At 41.2% G+C, this 16,560-nt stretch overlaps 1 protein-coding gene across 5 annotated transcripts in view; it reads right to left on the reverse strand.

Moving 5' to 3' along the window:
- The window catches only part of PDZRN3 (PDZ domain containing ring finger 3), a 243,734-nt gene that overhangs the window by 17,624 nt on the left and 209,550 nt on the right, over nucleotides 1-16,560 (reverse strand). For all 5 annotated transcript variants that reach the window (XM_024928360.4, XM_063602826.1, XM_034956900.3 and 2 more), the window contains 2 exons: nucleotides 4,788-5,035; nucleotides 1,535-1,622 (listed from right to left, as the gene is read on the reverse strand). In XM_024928360.4, the coding sequence (XP_024784128.3) occupies nucleotides 1,535-1,622; nucleotides 4,788-5,035 (336 nt within the window). The remainder of the gene's footprint in view (nucleotides 1-1,534; nucleotides 1,623-4,787; nucleotides 5,036-16,560) is intronic.

The following is a 16,560-nucleotide window of genomic DNA, read 5'->3' on the forward strand; positions in this document are numbered from 1 at the left end:
CAGGTACTTGGCCAGAGAGGTGGGGGAAATTCTGCCCACTCCCCCAGGGGATTCTAGTTAGATAGTCAAGATTCTCAGATAGTCCTCCAAGAAATCTGTTTCGTTGTCTTCAATCTGGCATTTCCCAAATGTATTTCATTATGAACCCCCTTTGGAAGGAACATACATAACAAATTAAGGAACAAGTGTCCTGAAGGAGTCACGGCTGCTTCACCAAACAGCCCTGAAGCTGGGGTGATAGGACACTAAATAAGAGGCAGAATCCTGATTTTTGAAAATGACAAAACTACATTTCCTGGAACAATTGTTAAATGGCAAGCGCTTTGGTAAGTGGCTGACAGCAAGCAGAAACAGTCAAGTTTTTATAGTGAGAATACTGGCCATTCCTGTTTAGACCAGGTGCGTTTAGGGAAAATTTTAAATTTCTGAAAACTTGCATAGAGTCAGTCATGCCACTGGCAACAAGTCCTTTGATTTGACTGTATCTGGCTAACCGTCAGTTAAGTCATCGTTTGCACACATTTATTGATTTTTAACTTCTGTCTTGGAATGAGAACTCTTGGTAACATAGCTGTTTTCTACTATTTGACTGCTTCTGTCCTTGCACAGAACCTACTGCCACTGAACAATTCAACTTCAGAAGTATTGGTAGGACAGCATAGATTACACAACAGTTAGCCATGAAATTGGATAAAATGTTCGATTTTTCCTGGGTGACCTTTTGATGGTACCCAAGGGCTTACCTGTCAACATCAGGTGTCTTTTTACCTTATTCCATAAAATCAGCTTTCAAAAATGCTGTTATATTTTTTGAAACCCCATTGCAATATAAAAGTGTTTTCCCCAAAATATAAATACATTATACAAGTTAGTGTTTTCTGTATTTTCTATCACCCTTAATAAAAGGAAAATGGGAAGTAGAACTCTGTTGGCAACCTGGTGTCCTCTAAATATTTTAAACCTTAACAGAGACCTATTTGACATTATGTAGCATCTTGAATCTTTATTCCTGTGTGGCCTCAAATAACACTTAAGAAGAGTTACAGACTTGTTTAATTTCTTCTATATCAATGTTAGCAAACTTGAAGCAAGTGAAGCAGTGAACAAACCCTTTTGTTAGGGCGGGCTAGCATTCACTCAAGTAATTTATCCACCTACTCTTGAGCCATCTGCCTTTGAGTAAAGAGTGGTGATGACATAAAAGGGAGGAAGGTGAGGAGGCTTATGTTAGTTACAAGAATGTATGGATTATGTGGATTCAAAGGTTGACAACAGGATTTACTGTCCTACCTTTTAAGTGATTCAAATAAAAAAAAGCTTACATTTCTGCTTTTGGGACTTGATTATTAAGCTCTGTTTCCAAGGAGGGAAGAAGAATCTCAGTTGTGCCTTTCAAAGGGCATCAGTAAAAGTGGTTCTGCTTTTGTTACTTTCCATCGGCATCCGTAAACTAATTTATGCTTATAGAGAACTTATTAGGCATTCTGTGTTCTTAATAATGACTCCTAAAATGAGACAAGGATGTTCTTCATACCTCCAGCTCCAGCTCCTCCCTGTCCATCTCCTGATGGATGTCTCCAATGTAGTCATTTGGATCGTAGTATTCATGGGCTGAAGGATGCCTGAAAAGAGATGCAACATCTTTACAGCCCTTCTTCCGTTGTCAGTATCTGTTTCTCTTACACCCATCGTCAGGCCAGTGGCACAGTAGCGATTCCCAGGGTGTGGGCCCTTTCATGACTCACTTCCCTCTGGATGGGGCTCTCAGCACGGTCAGGACCTCCATCATCCTAATTTTACCATTTGCCTTTAGTCCATTTCCTCCTGAAGGACTTAAGATGCAAAGTGCCAGCCTGATGGGCTTTGTTGTTTGCAGAGCCCATCCCGGAGCCTGCCAGTCACGTGATTCAGCGTGACTAATTTCTAACTCCATCTCTATGCAGGAAACAGGACAATATTTTACTGCTTATTGCTTCATTGTTAGATTTTATCTCTGCAGAGAACTAGGCTCGAGCCCAGGCAACAGTCTAAGATATGTGCTGGCCTCTGAGATCAGTTCAAAAGGCTGAGAATGAAACTGTTCTGCTGTTACCTAGGACCGTGTCTTTTTGAATGTTACCCACAATAATATGTTTGATATCACAAACGTACAGTATGCACTTACATGGTTGAAATGCACGTACAAACATGTAGGCATAAGTGCATCTGTGTGTATATGTTTACATATAATGAGTACACACACATTCACTCTGCTAGGAGACTGGAAGCTTATGTTTCCCTAGGACAACATATGCAAAACACAGTCCACAGAACTCACGACATCTTTGGAAACGTCATTAATGCAACCTCAAGGAGCAAAGGCAGTGGGAATCATAACATACTCCATCAGCAGCTTTGAAAGGAGCTTAACAGTCCACGGTGCCAGATGCAAAGCTTCAGCCTCTGATTGTTGGCTGGGGACCCAAACCTTCATGTCCTCAAAGGTCAGCACAGCAATCAATGGGCTCTAGTCTTCCCTCCCAGGCACTTAGTTTTGAAACAACAGATCAGACATGAGTGGCCATTCAAACAAGGGCTGGCTTTCAATTTTCTGGACCCATCAGGCAAATATACTGCCTGCACTTAAAGGGCTTTTAGTACTGAGGATACTGTTGGAAGGTCTGGGCTTTCAAGCATCAACTTAACATTCCCCATTCAGTCCCGACACACGCTCTTGCTGTTGTCTGACCTTGCAGCCAGAACCTGAAGAGGCCTGACCTCTGGACTCTTCTGACATTTCTCAAGTCGCCCCCAGGGGATAAGTCATGTCATGTCAGGGGATAAGTCATGTCATGTTAACTAGACTTAAGAGGAAATTACAGGTTTAGCTTCTAAAAGGCCCATCACTGTGACAGGTCAACATTTAAGAGTCAGAAGTAGCCTTAAAGGCTTCATCAATAATGTGAGGCAGTTTGGTCTGTAACGTCAGACAAATGGTTTGGATCATCATACTCAGTGAATCAGCCAGTTGTTCCAGAGGATGGAATGGGTCACTACAGGGTACTGTGGTTCAGAGCTGGGAGTCGGGGTCTGACTGACCTGCCTTTCCATCAGCTCAGTGGAACCTGGTGAGTCTGCAGTTCCTCATCTGTATAAAGGGACAGTCATGAGAAATAAAGGAGATAATAGTTCTTTGCACATGTGCACACTGTGAGTGAATGTGAGACGGATGCCCTGTCCTCTGTCTTTATGCTACCAGCTGCCGCCAAACCTACTCTGTCAAGCCTGGGGAATTAGCCCTGGGTTCCAATGACAGCTAGCCACTAAGACCAACGGATGAAGGGCAAGCCTTTATCCAGAACTTGACTGAACCACAGGAAACATGTGCTCACTCCAGCTACTGAGTTACTAGTAGGAATCCAACAGGTATTACCCACTGGATTCTCCTGTAAGAGGTGAAAATGCCCTTTGAAATAATGTATCAAGTCAATGATCTGATCCAAGATGGAGCTAAGATGAGAAAACACAGGGGCGACCCTAACATCAGCTGGAGAGGCTGTGTCCTCAGATGTGCAAAGTCACACATGAAGAGCTTTTTTTTTTTTTTTTTTTTTTTTTTTCTGAGACGGAGTCTTGCTCTGTTGCCCAGGCTGGAGTGCAGTGGCACGATCTCGGCTCACTGCAGAGCTCCGCCTCCCGGGTTCACGCCATTCTCCTGCCTCAGCCTCCCGAGTAGCTGGGACTACAGGTGACCGCCACCACACCTGGCTAATTGTTTTTTGTATTTTTAGTAGAGACGGGGTTTCACCGTGTTAACCAGGATGGTCTCAATCTCCTGAACTTGTGATCCACCTGCCTCAGCCTCCCGAAGTGCTGGGATTACAGGTGTGAGCCACCACGCCTGGCCTTGAAAAGCTATGTTAAAAGCTATGTCGAACTGGACACCTTGGGGGCCAGCAGTCTATCACAGAAAGTGTCTTGCTCTTCATTTTTTCCTGAATATTTTACATCACCCACTAAATTAACGGTGATCGCTGGTACCATTTACTGAGTGCTTACCATATGCCCCATGAGCACTTCCCACATATTGTTTCATTTAATCCTTCAATGATAAGAGATTGATACTGTTATCTCCATTTTAATATAGGAAAAATACAGCCCCACAAAACAAAGTAAATTACCCAAGTTCCACAACTAGAAATTACTTTGAGCATCAGGTTTGTCTGACTTGAAGCCTCTGAAGGACTCTTTATCGCTGGCAGAAATAAGTTGAGAGAAGAGGTGTGTGTAAAGAAATCCATGTGGCGTGCTGAGTTGCAGCTGTTATTTAATTGGTTGATGCAGTCTTAGATGAGGCATGTGCGGGCTTATTACATGGATCCAGGCTTGAAATGAGACCCAAGAAAGCAGAAGGCACAACCTCCAGGGCTCTCTTGACACACACAACTTACTTTGTTGTCTATTTAAAAGAATGATCAACATTCCCTAGTAATAACTGCAGGATCTTCAAATTACCATTTGGGGTGATTACATTTTATTCTGAAACAACTTTTACAACATTTGTAAGTAATTCTGTTCTTAGGATATAATTTGAATAAGTCCGCTCCAGGGTTATAATAAAGTAATTAATATGTCGGAGCGGTTTTGAGCAGGACTCGATTTATTGCCTCTATAAACAATAAAGTTAAATACGGGCAACTTGGAGGAAAATTATAGTGTGCATTAATTTTTTTCACCACATAGAAGAGAAAGAAACCAACTTGGAAATACTTCTTAACGCATTAGGGGTTCAAGATTAGGTTACTTACTCCTCTGGCAAGAGATAGGGATCCAGCACGGGTGGGCTGGGAGAGGACATCTTAGTGAGGGCCATGATATGTTCAAAGGTGATGTCGGTTTGGGTTCCCGTGTCCACCAGCTGCGACTCTGATGGAGGCGTGAACATTTTGGTCCTTGGTGTTCTTCTCAACACCTGCACCACTATGGGCTCCTTGGCTGTCTTGAAAGCTTCCACAGCCTGGTCATGAGTTGCTCTGGATAAGTCTTTGCCGTTGACCTGTGGAAAAATATTTAGGGTGGGACAAGGTTAGAATGAAGCAGAAAATGGAAGGACAAATACATGAATTGGCTGCTTTCATGTGTAAGCAGCTAAAAGAAAGAAGCAGGTGGTGGTGTCAGAGAACTTCAGTTCTCTGTGTTTAGGTTTCCCGAAGAATGCCTGGTGGAAAGAGAGTGAGTTTGGAGGTATTCAGATCTGGCATGCAATAATAAATCTCACAGTGGGAAGGCTTAGCTTCCCCGTGGAATGTCTTTAACACAATTTCATCACTTGCTAATCTTGCCTGTGAAAGAAAAGGCCAGCCTCAGGCTCCGAGCCTTTATCAGGCAATAATAGCTAACTAGAAATTCATTACATTGTTATGTTTTAATAGTGTGTATTTTTCCAGTTTGTGTCAGATGATACCAGTCTTCCCTTCATGGAAGTAATATGAAGTTTCCTCTTAATAATCCTTTCGCTCTTGAAAAAGTCCATTAAAAATATTAAGTAAATGACAGTTCAGGCCATAGCGGCATATGGCAAGTTATTATGGAGAAGGAATTCAAATGGCCAGCGTCTGGGGGAAGTGACCGCTGGCTTAATTGCTGTTTTGGTTCCCACTGTGTGCAGTGCTTTGCTATTACTGCATCCTCAAAGCCTGCACTTATTGAGTGACTACTGTCTGCTGCATGACTTAAATGAAGATACCTCTCAACAGTTCTCTCATCATAGTCCTGTGAAGTTGGCAGGACTGAAAGTAAGATCATCTCCCTCCCTACAGCCTCAAACCTCATGAGAGGACCTTACTAGTTTATGCTGGGTCAGAACGTTGGACGCTGTGTCCAGGATTCTCCCAAACGGTACAATCAAAACTCACTCAACCCAGCTATCTTTAGAACAGCTGACATAAGATGAAATAGAAATCAGAGTCTTATTTCTAAAAATCAAAGTCGTTCCAAGTTAGATGGAAGTCCAATGATTTAATTTATCCTCTCTTTTCCCTTCCCCCATAAAACAAAGGAACTATGTTCAGGTGGTTATATGCAGAAAGTCTGGTAACATCTTATGATTGGACTGCATAGAATGTATCAGGCTCCACAATATTTTAATATTATAGTATTCCTCAAGTGGTTTGGTTGGTTTTTAAAAAGCAAATGTAAAATGATGGTATAGGAATCATATTCCATAGGACACACGGCTGCAGAAGTTGCTCAGCTTCTCAAAGCTTTTCTGGAGGACACTGACCCATTCAAGTCACTCCTCATAGCAATTCCTGAGTTTAAATCTCTTAGATTAATAGTCCACTCTTGCAATCTGCATGTTTTTAGCATGTATTTATAAATGTCAAAATGAACACTGAACCACAGCCTTTTCCTATTTGGCATATATACATTTTCCTCCCTTAGTATCTTGGACTTCAAAGCATGCTGACAATTAGGTCTATCCTCAGAGCACTTCAGTTTCCCTATGTCCAGGCAGAACATAAGTATTGATTGTAAAGCTGTTTTTCTCTTTTTTTCCCCCAAACCCTTTCACTCTGGCCCTGTAGGGACAACAACTCTTAGGCTGAAGTGCGTTGTAAACAACTGTTGGGTTGAGAAATAGATGTGGAATTCTTTCCTTGTAATGAAGCCCAAATGAATCATGCCAGTGGAGGTTATTAATGATTTGGATTCAATCCACTTAAGTAATTTATTTACATCACGAGGGAGTTCGGCAGAAAAGAACTCTGGGTCACAAAATGACTTGAGTGCACCAGTAAATAAGGAACTGTCTGAACCACCAAACTTTTAAATTCCCCATCCTGGAGGACTTGGAAAGCAGGGTTTAACACTACGACTGTTGCCATGTTTCTCCCTTTGAGAAAAGAATGAAAGGACAAGAAAGAATTCTTTCTAGCTTTCTATCCCAAGTGACCTTGGTAAGTGCTTCCCTGCTTAGACCCTAGAATGCTGAGGGCTTGGCATGGGAAGGAATGGGGTGTAGATGGGGATGAAAAACAACTTGGGGTGCTGTGGAATTCATGCTGGGGCCGGACTATTGGAGCCATATCTTTCATTAAATGTGTGACACCAAGAGTCACATAATACAGGAATTTACAATGCTACAGCAAATTTGTTGCTGAGAATAAATTAATGCAACATATAGCACCCTTAGGAGATGTGGCTGTGGTCAATACCACCCAGTCACGCTGGTCTTCTGCCCTTGGTATTCCCTGGGAATGGCTTGCACCAATGTTAGTTATACCCACAATGAATTCAGATATTAGGATTTTCGAGTGGGTGCTACAAGATGTGTCAAATTTGTTCTTCTTCTATTTAATAGTATATAAATACCAGGCCTTTTGCCAAAAAGGAATAAGAATGGGATTTTCTTACTATGGCATATTTTTCGTTTATAACTTCCTGTTCTTGTTAAGAGGAACACTAAGCTAAGTGAGGAGAGGATGGGGAATTAGAATCCAGGCATCTTCTAGTTGTGTCCAGAAAGGAACCTATGAGTTTACACTTTTTAGAGACACATAATTCTTACAAACACTAGAGCAGGCAATGTCAGCTGCCTGGGCAGCACGCACCCATCCTCACCCCAATGCTCCCTCTCTGCTAAAAGAACTCTCTGTTTCCTTTCTACCAGATCCTATATCTTTCCCTCTGGGGGAGATTTGAGGTGTGGATTGTGATTGGCTCCCGCCTATCATGGTGGTCTTGGTCCTTTTGCCTCGTGATGGATTTAGACATGGGTATACAGTATAATTCTGGCTGGTTGGATGGGATGAGAGAGCTGCTAGGGAGCTCTGAGGTTTTGTCCATCCTTAAACTAGGACATGAGATAGGAAAGGGCCATTTTTTGCCTCTAGACAAGTCATCTGCATGCTTTCTTGGACTTGTGGCAGCATCTTGGGACCATGTGGGGAGCTGGCCTCAGAGGCCAGCTTAACACACTGAGGATGGCAGAGTAGAAAAATGAGAGAATTGTGGTCCTAATAATATCACTGAATAAGTGAATTAACCAAGTTTAGAACGTCTTATCCCCAAAATTCTTGTTATATTCAATAATACATTCCTTATACTTTAGGTCATTTGACTTGGATATTAACTACCTACAGTCCAAAACATCCTAAAAAGTGTAAATATCACATAGATATATTGTAAAATTAGGCACAAATGTTTTCTCATTCATTCCTAGAGACATTCTTCTATGTGGGTAAAATAATTAGTGAAAATCCTTCTCTGATTAGGAGTACATCTTAGTTCATTTTTATAGCAAGGTGATGGCAACTATTGCTTTACTTGGATAGATTTTTATAAACCAAATGCTAGTACCATTGAGTGGATGTTTAAATGGTACCAAGAAAATGATGCATGAAGGACCCGCTTGGATCAGTCTAAAGCTAAAAGCATTCTTGGCTACAAAGAGCTCCTCTGTGTTGAGGCATACTCAATTACAAAAAGCAGGAAAGCTGTTCTGAATCTGTCCAGCTTTGGGTACTGTTACACGGCATTGATACAACAGCATCCATACTGCCCAGGTTACAGAGGGAAGAGCAGTAGCAACCCCAAAGGGAGAACTGGGACTTTGGGGTGACTGAGAAATGCCCTGTCATCTCACACAAGAATGTCCCCCCTGCCTACAGCTGGGTTCCACAGAAAGGCATTTCTGACAACTGTGCCCAAGAAAACAATTTTAGTAGCCCATGCAGTTTTCAATCAAATACAGTTCAAATAAGCCCCTCCACAAGCCAGATGACCTCCTCCTTTTTTACAGCTCAGAGGTGGAGTGTGCAGGGACAGCAATTGTGGGATGAAGCCAGCGTTGGAATCCTGGCTGTGGGCTTTGGGCAATTTAACTGTTCTCAGTTCCAGTTTCCTCATCTGCAAAATAAATATAGCATCATGCTTTTTAGGGTAATATAAAGTTTAGATGAGATAACTTACTTGTAATGCCTAAATGCCAATAATAAGAATTTACTAAAACTCCAGTGCTCATGGGAATCCTGTAGTAGAAGAGACATATTTTCCCAGGAGGAAACAATCTATAAATCAAAGAAGCAAAACCCAGCCTAGTGAGGTGTTCTTAAGAGACATGTGTATGCCGAAAGGCTTCTTGACTTCCCAGAAGCTCCCTGCCCATCTTGTGTGTTCCTGGGGTACCAATATGCACATGGATATTTTCAGCCCTCGAGTTGGGATTCTTGGAGGAGGAGGGGGGTCCAACAGATAAATTTTACAGGACTTGACCCCTGCCACATGAGCTTCTTGACAAGGTATTTTAGGGATCATTACATTCTCTTAAAAGATGATGAGACAAGGCGGGAGTTTACTATCCTAGACGATCCATTTTTGCAGCCAAATTTGTTTTGAATTACCTTGTGCACATAACACTTATTACACTGTCATCTTGGAATCACATCACTGAGACTCTTAGCGAGATGATGACTCCGGTGCACGCCATCAGCCAACCGAGAATGACAACTTTTATTCTCAGGATTAGCATTGCATCTACATTACACAAAACAGTGGTGATGATGGCTGTGATTATAGACGGGATGCACCCAGTGACGTTTGGCTCAGTCAAATTCAATATCATTAACTTGCCCAATTGAGCAGATTGCCTTTAAAACAGTTTATGCAGCTTTAAAACCAAGTAAATGGAATGTTTTGGAACAAGAAATGCTGATTGCAAACTTTATTATAAATTAAATGCTTAAATTATTCACCTAAGGCTCTGGCTGGTCCCCTGGGACTTAGGTGCAATTATGGCAAAAATCCAATCAGTTAGTCTGAAGGCAAACATCCCTGCTGCAAATATGACATGACACTAAGGGACCTTAAAGAGGTCCTTTAGCATAAGGTCTCCTGAGACAAGACAGACAATGATGCTGAGGGCATGGAACCATTCCTTCCGGGTTCAATTTGGGCCGGAATAACATTGCTGTTGCTCTTCCTAGGAGGTACTTGTAGCTGTCTTTTCCAGTTGGTCCTGAGAACTAACACAAAGCTGGCGAGCTTTCCATTTGGGAGGTAAATTTCACTGACGACCCATCTGTCTATCTTTCAGTCATTCACTCATTCAGCAAGAATTTACTGAGCTTATTTAGTGAGACCAGTTCCCTTCTTGGCTGACGGAATGTCACTGAAAGAAGTTCTTGGAGGAAAAATGAAGCTACAACACATGGGAATCACTTAAGAAATGGAAAGATGAATGCATTATGGGTGGCGTTTTACCAAGACATCGAGTGACTCAGAGACTACACACGATGGAATGCTAGCCGGGCCCATAAACCAGAGAGAGGCTTGGTTTTCACGGTCTACTTAGAAATACCATGGGTTAAACTATTGTCATACAGTAGCACCTTTCAAAACACAGAGTCCCAGAGAGCCTTCACAGTTTTCTACAACTTAATCGTAAGCAGTTCAGGATATTTTAGAATGTAGTATTTGGAAAAGGCATACTATACTCTCTCCAAATTAGAAACTAAGTACCTATTTATGGGGGACATTTGGTTTCTGAGGTTCAGCATATCACAGTCACCTCTATTTGTATTACATGTGCAAATGACCTCATATAAAGTACGAATGCAATTTTAAATTCAGCCTAGTATAAATTATGCCCCTGGCTAAAATCCAACTTTTATAGGGTTCATTTAATTAAATACAGGGGGAGTGATTTCATTCTGTAAAATATCACACCTATGTTTTCAAACTAATTAAAACATAGAATTCACTGGAAGCAATAGACAATAATACACTATACACTGAAAAGTAAAAGGTTTCAAGCCCTGATTTAGGTTGGATAAAAAAAATCTTTTTTTCATTTAGGCAACTCCTGTCTGTCTTGATTTATTTCAAATTTATAGTCTCCTCTAGGGCTTGGAGAAGGGAAGGCAACTTATCTAAAATGCAGGTATTATGGCAGTTAAGAAGAAATGTGAGTTTCAGGAATGAATGGTGTTCAAATTAATGTGTTTCTGAGGAAAGTACTTCACTTCAGAGATGGAGATCTGTAGATGGCACTGCCACAGCTGTCAGTTTCTATGTATGGATGTGTTGGGTTCTAGTTGGGACCTCAGCAGTTTGTCCATGGTATTTTCTAAATGCATCCTGATGTTATTTCCCTAGATTTGGTATTTTTACAACCATCAGATCCCCTCCTTACTCCATTTCAAGCATCCTGCACAGATAAATTTATAGCCTGGGTAATTTCCTTGTTAGAAAAGTCTTCTTTGTGTGTAACTGATGTGTCTCACATTTTAAAATCCTTTACTGTTTTCCTAAATGTAGAATACATCTGGCTACCAGCCTCTGATTAGTAAAACAGATGAGTCTTAGAGGTTAAAAACATACATGTACTTACTTTTTAAAAAGTAAATACTTTCTTTTCAGATACCAATCCCACCTTAATATCGCCTTTGGAAACCTTGTTATCATCACATGAAATCTCATTTCAAGCAATGACATCCAAATGTCCATTAAGCTACAGTATATCTGAACCAGTATGAATCAAAAAATTAACATGTACATTTTTGCATCACCTTACAGGTGATAATTTGAAGCAGCAGCTCCAGATATTATAGGAAAGCCAATGGCAAGTACTTGGCAACAAGCTGTTTCTACAGCCAAATCTCCCTATCTTCTACATCTCCTAAGTTCTTTGGAACTTGAGGGTCTTCTCCAGTAAAAAGTACACACGTATTCAATGAGAAGTGTTTTTGCTCTTAAGCTTATTCTAGACCATTTCTTGATAGGATAAAAATAGTATCAAGGACAGTATCCTCTGCTTTGTCGAGAATGAAAAAATGAGGTCCAGAAGGTCTTGGAGTGTTTGCAAAATAACCAAGTGGCTCTGGCCAAGCTCTCCTGCTGTCTCTGGTTTCTGCACTGCAAGTGACAAGGTGGGGCCATGTCAAGTGAAAAATGACAGAGAGGAAAGAGACAAGAAATACCAAGTTTATAGACCTCACAGAAAATCACAACATGCAAAGTGGCTTTTCTTGGATAACTGATTTCTCTGTCTGTCTCTGTTTTAGAACTTCTCTGTAGTACCCCTGCTTAGGGATGTGTAGGCTGAGGTGTGAGCAAAGGCAAGGTGGCAAGTAGGGCAGTGGGCTAGAGGCCGTGTCCATCCAGAGGAAGAGAAGCCTTCCTCTAAATCACGCAGAAGTGCTCGTATGGGCTGGTGGTGGTCCTGCTTCTGGCTTTCACTAGGTCGGGAGTCCACCATAGTGGCAGCAGGTGATGATCTGGCCTCCAGACTCCTGCATTTCAGCCCTGGACACATAGAAGGGGCTGCTGGGTGACTCAGCATCCTCTATAGCAAAAGGGCTTGAAAACGGTGTCTCCCAGAGCACTTCCTGGTTGAACAGTCCATGAAAGTCGCTATCAGCCACTCCGTGCTTCGTTGCTCGCCTTTTTATATATGAGTGTCCGGAATACTTCAAATAAAATGCTGGAGCTTTTGACACTTTAATCATGATAAACCCAATAGTGGTACAACACTTCTTCTGTGCCAGACACTATTCTATGCATTCTACCTACATTTACTCATGTAATCCTCACACAAGGGAAGTACAGCTACTATCACTGTTTCGCAGACAAAAACGAGAGACACAGAGGGCATCTGCAGACATTTCATTTAAGATGCTGGTGGCTTTCACCTTGAATTGGGAGAGGCATGCTCTAAGTTCACAATATAGAAGATGACATGCTTCTTTTTTACACGTCAGTGTTATTGCATTTAATGATCCCTTGGCATTATCTCTTGCTGTAAAGGCAAATACAGCCACAAATTGAAGGAGGAAGGTGTGGTTAGGTTTTTGCAAGCATCATGCCCGAAGCCTTTATGAAAGCCATTTTATTACGCCATTTCCTCTCCCTGGTGTAAACTTCATATTGGTCTCATAAATACCTTGAATAAACTTGAATTTGTTAACTGTTTTCATCAGAGTCTAGAGGGCTGGCTACAATAAAATTTCTACTCTCAAGCCTCTAGTCATCAGAGGAAAGGACAGGAAGAGTCCTCCATCAACGGAATTGTTATCACACGGAGTTAAAAAGAGTGTTTAATGGTGTTTTCTATTTTGTGTCACCATAGTCATTTACATTTAAAATTAGAGGAGCCTTAAGGATGCTGCATGAAGATGCAGAGGAGCAGGCAGGAGTTCTACATCTGATGAGGGCCATTGTCAAGGTGCAAAGCTTTGGGTCTGTTTGCCTGGGGTTCATGTAGGCTGTAGCACTTGTGAGCTGTGCTATCTTGAGCAGGTTATTCATCTCTTGATGCCTTAGTTTTCTTCTCTGTAAAATGGGTTAACAGCAGGACCTAACTCACAGAGTTGTTGCTGGAATTAATTAGGCTCTGCATAGAAAGTAGTTATGGTTCATGCCTAGTGCATACCAAGTGCTCAGTGAAGGTTAGCTATTTATTATCCTCATTGATTTGCAGAATCAATGTGCCATGTATTGATAAAGTGGTGAGGAAGGCTCAGTAACACTGGGTGAGAGTGGGCATCACTGGGGCTCCAGGGTGAGACACATGGGGGTCTAAGTCCGTGCTCTGCCATTTATCAGATGTGTGACTTTGGGTAAATTACTCCATCTCTGTGTGCCTCAGTGTCCTCAATAGAATATGAGGAATATTTAAGTACATGCTTCATAGGTGATACCTGAATGATGTAATTAAAGTAAAGCTCTTGGCACAGTGCCCAATGTCAGCTGTTGTTATAACTGTCACACTTAGACAAATTTTCTAGCCTCTTCCTGTGCCTCATCTATAAACAGGGTTGTGAAGATTCCTTGTAAAGAGCTTAGAAGAGCGCCTGGCTCATAGCACACTCAGTAAACGCTATCTTTTATGGGAAATACTAGCCTAGGTTTGGGCTCCTAAAAAGTCCAGCTGCCAAATTTCAGTAAAAACCATACTCCAAATAAGTCACATAAGAAAACCCATGAAAAGCAGTTTATGTTGCAGTCATGTCTATGGGAGGAGCCATTTCAAGGATATGACACTGAACGCCACACATGGGTTTTTGTTCTGTGGCGGGCAGTGCAATAAATGCTTCACACACATGATTTCATCCCATCTTCAGAATAAGGATGTCACTGGTGAGGTAGGTGGTATTATCTCTACCACCTCAGAAGCTGAGCAGCTTCCTAAAAGTTGTGCAGCTTATGAAAGTAGAAATGGGGATGTGACCCAGGTCTGCCTGGCTTCGAAATGCGTGTTCTAACCACCAAGCAGCACAGCCGGCAGTGCTGTTACCTGACCTGGGCTGTAAAGCAAAGGAAGCTGAGGTGTTCACCGGTGACTGTATGATGCCAAGATGTGAGGGTGTAGTGAAAAGGGGCAGTCATCAACAAGAGGGAGAGGTGGGGCCCGGAGGTGGAAGGTGATGTTCCAGTGAGAAGGACACTTGCCAAAGGAGAACGTTCATGGTGCATGCCATGGCAAGGGCACGTGAGCTTTACCCTGAGAACCAAGTCAGCTGAGTCTACTGACCTTTCCCAGGAACTCACCTTGGTAATGGTATGTTTAACAAGCAGGATGGAGAAAAACACTAGTTGTGGATATTCACTACCTACCGGAAATTGATTTTCTTCTGTCAATTCATTTCTTACTAAGTTGTCTCATCAGATTTCAATGTGTTTGTCCTACAAATGTCCTATAGGCAATGTGTAAAGCCCCTGGGATGGAATGGCATAAAAAATAGTACAGTTAAGACAAAAGTAATGTCAGTCATTTCTCAGAGTCAGAGAAATCTCTGAGCAGCAAGAAAACAAGCAACATCACACATTTTTTGAAGCGCCTGAATCTTAGAAAGCAAATTTTGAAAAATGCTATTGGACTTAATGTCCTATACTTTATTTGTTCCGCTTATTACACGACTATGAAAATTCCTTAAACACAAAAGTCAGGTAACAAATGAATGAATGCCAGGAAAAATCAAAGCTAAAGTTGATTCACTGTAAACAGAATTTCCTGGCTCTTGTGGATTTGTGTTTCAGAATTTTAGTGTAACCTACAAAGAGTGGTTTGGCATCTTTTTTGTTCTTTTTTTTGTTTTGTTTTCTATCCAAAGAAATAAAATTATGACGTGTATCACTTGATCAAAATTAATTTTGGCTCCTGCATAGCCAACTAGTTCATCTTGCAGTTTACAGACCATGTGGAAAAACTTTCATTAAATTGATTGTGATAGGATCCTTGGAAGAAAATGCTGTTTATATTAAACCATGGTTTTAGTGGTTCAAAACAAACAACTCAGTTTAAAAGAGCCTGGTGCCAGTATGAATATAAACCTACCACTGAATGTTGATAGAATGGGCTATTTTTTCTTTTGTTTTCCTATAACAGTAATCATTAGTTGGCTTGTCCATAATCAACATTCTAAATAAATTATGACAGATCTTCTCAAATGCCTCCAATTTCCTAGACAGCATTTAAAAATAATTCCACATCAGCGATAAACTAAAGAGTATGGCATGCATTTGAAATATTCTTCAAAGACTAAAGCCACTTTATTGCAGGAATCATCTTTTGCTTCTTTGAATCTCTAGCAATGCTTAATACTTCCGAGTTATTTTCTACATACCATGCAGTATGCTTGGCACTGTACATTCAATGGCTCATTCATTTGTTTATTGGTCAAATAATGATTGCGAATGACTCCATGCTCAGCACACTGCCTGGGGCTGCCAATATAGTGGTGGGCAAGACTAGAAATGGAAGCTGTCCCTAGGAAGTTGACAGTCTGGTGAAGGAGAAGGATGCTAGGAATCCCACTACTGAGAGAAGGAAAGAAAACCTGGCAGGGAGAGGGAGGTCCCCTGAGGAACAGGTGTAAAGCACCAATCCAAAGGGCAGGATTTAAGTGGGGAGGAAGAGAGGAGAGGGAAAGGCATGTGCAAAGGTCCTGTGGTAGGAGAAAACCTGGTACAACTGATGGGCTGCTGGTGCACGTGAGTGGGGTGCAGACTATCATGCGTTAAGCCTGGAAGCATGGGCAAGGGCAGGCTATGCTGACTCTTGGAGGCTTCAGGTTGGACTTTCAGTTTTTAAAAAATATTTTTATTTTTTATTGTTTATACTTAAGATGTACAGCATATTTTGCTATACAGATGATCTCCAATTTATGATGGTTTGACTTATGATCTTTCACTTTTACAGTGAGATACATATTTAATAGAAACTGCACTTTCGGTATCCACATAATCCTTCTATTTTTCACATTCAGTACAGTATTAAATAAATTACATGAGATATTCAAAATTTTATTATTGCGTTTAATGATTTTGCATAACTGTAGCTGATGAAAGTGTTCTGAACATATTTAAGGGAGGCTAGGATAAGCTACAATGTTCAGTAGGTTAGAAATATTAAATGCATTTTTGACTTAAAATGGGTTTAAGATGTAACTCCATCGTAAGTTAAGGAACACCTGTACATATGTGTAATGAAGTGATTACTACAGTCAAGAAAATTAACATATCCATCATGTTATAGTTACCTTTTTTCATTTTTTTAGTATTAACTATGGCTAATAATAG

This window comes from Pan paniscus, chromosome 2 (assembly GCF_029289425.2).
Source record: "Pan paniscus chromosome 2, NHGRI_mPanPan1-v2.0_pri, whole genome shotgun sequence".
Taxonomy (NCBI): domain Eukaryota; kingdom Metazoa; phylum Chordata; class Mammalia; order Primates; family Hominidae; genus Pan; species Pan paniscus.